This window comes from Morone saxatilis, unplaced genomic scaffold (genome assembly GCF_004916995.1).
Source record: "Morone saxatilis isolate NCDOM2014 unplaced genomic scaffold, NCSU_SB_2.0 Contig18, whole genome shotgun sequence".
Taxonomy (NCBI): domain Eukaryota; kingdom Metazoa; phylum Chordata; class Actinopteri; family Moronidae; genus Morone; species Morone saxatilis.
In genome coordinates, this window is record NW_023339740.1 from 10,566,814 (window position 1) to 10,568,382 (window position 1,569).

At 52.1% G+C, this 1,569-nt stretch overlaps 1 protein-coding gene across 1 annotated transcript; it reads right to left on the reverse strand.

Annotated features, from left to right (window-relative positions):
• Positions 1-41: 41 nt before the first annotated feature.
• On the reverse strand, positions 42-1,179 carry twist3. The gene has a single exon (XM_035662189.1). The coding sequence runs from the start codon at positions 944-946 to the stop codon at positions 374-376; it is 573 nt and encodes a 190-aa protein (XP_035518082.1). The 5' UTR covers positions 947-1,179; the 3' UTR covers positions 42-373.
• Positions 1,180-1,569: the final 390 nt, after the last annotated feature.

The following is a 1,569-nucleotide window of genomic DNA, read 5'->3' on the forward strand; positions in this document are numbered from 1 at the left end:
GTGTGTGTGTGTGTGTTTGCATATTTTGTCCATACCTGAGGGGCTGCAGCGGAGCGTCTTGTTGCACTGGACAAAACTGTAGGACAGACAGTGGAAGTGGAAACAATGGAGGGGAACAAGGTGAACTGAGAGAGGTTTTAGTTGCATGATCCAACTATGGATGTTAATACTGGAGTAGAGATGGAGTAAACCGTTATGGAGCACATAGATCAAGCAGGAATGTGTGCAAAGGTTTGAGAGGAAAAGGTTAAGATCAGACCAAAAGGGAAGAATTCAGAGGTTCAGAGGTCAGGAAATGGGTGCAAACACAGACAGAGGCAGTGGGGTGAAGATATGGACACGAGAGGGTTGAGGAGAGAGGTTCGATGGGATCCTAGTGGCTGGTGGACATGGCCCAGGCCCCCTCCATCCTCCAGACGGAGAAGGCGTAGCTCAGTCTTTCATGGGCCAGGTAGTTGCAGCTGGCCAGCTTGGCGTCCATCTCGTCGCTCTGCAGCACCTGGTAGAGGAAGTCGATGTAGCGTGAGGCCAGCTTCAGGATCTGGATCTTGCTCAGCTTGTCCGAAGGTAGCGTAGGGATGATCTTGCGTAGGGAGGCGAAGGCGTCGTTCAGTGACTGAGTGCGTTGACGCTCCCGCACGTTGGCGATGACACGCTGAGAATGGAGGTCTTCGAAGGGCTGGTCCAGCCGGGGGCCCAGCGGCGTGGGGGCCAACGACACCACTGTTGAGGGGCTTTTCTTCGTCCTCTTTGGCCCAGACGGCAGCAGGCTGGTGGGGCTGCCGGTGCTGCTCTCCTCTGCCTGAACAAGGCTGTCCTTCTTGGGGTAAGGGGAACGTTTTCGATTTCCTTGCTGGTGAGTCTTCTTCGATCCTCTTTCCAGTTCCTCTTCGCTGGCCCCCAGACCTCCTTCAGGGGAGTTTGTGCAGGACACCTCTTCTCTCATTGTACTGTCCACCAACAACCTTTTAACCTCCACTGCAAAGACAGGACGCTGTGAAGCTTTTTTAAAGCAACAACAAACCTGAACTTGACACGCTGTCGTAACAAGTCTTCTCTTTTGTCAAAGAAAGTTACGGCTTCTGAAGCTCCATCGGATTGGAAGTCGCTCTGGCTGTCCGGTTTCCTGGTTACCTTGTTAAATTTCTCACTTTCACATTCCCTTCTCAACCTGGCAGACAGAACAACAACAAACCATCTGACAGGCAGGTCCACCTCCGCCTCTTTTATACCCAAACGCTAACCCGGGGGCCTGCGGGCAGTTCTCTTTGGCTGAGCGGACTTCCAGAGGGCGTGGTTCGGCCAGAGCCAGGCAGAGAAGCAGGAAGTATGTGTTAGCTGGGCGGGCGATAGAGGAAGGGGGTAAGTGGCTCTATCAGCCAATAAGAAGAGCTGTGTCTAATGTTGCAGAGATGTCTGAGGCTTTATGGGTTCCAGATTTGGGCTGGAGCGTCAGTCCGCATGCACCCTTGTGTCTGCGTTCTCATTCATCAATTCATTATGTGGACAGAAACCATTCTAAACCTTTGATTTCTGCCAATAATCAATGTAAACTTTAACGCTGTATAC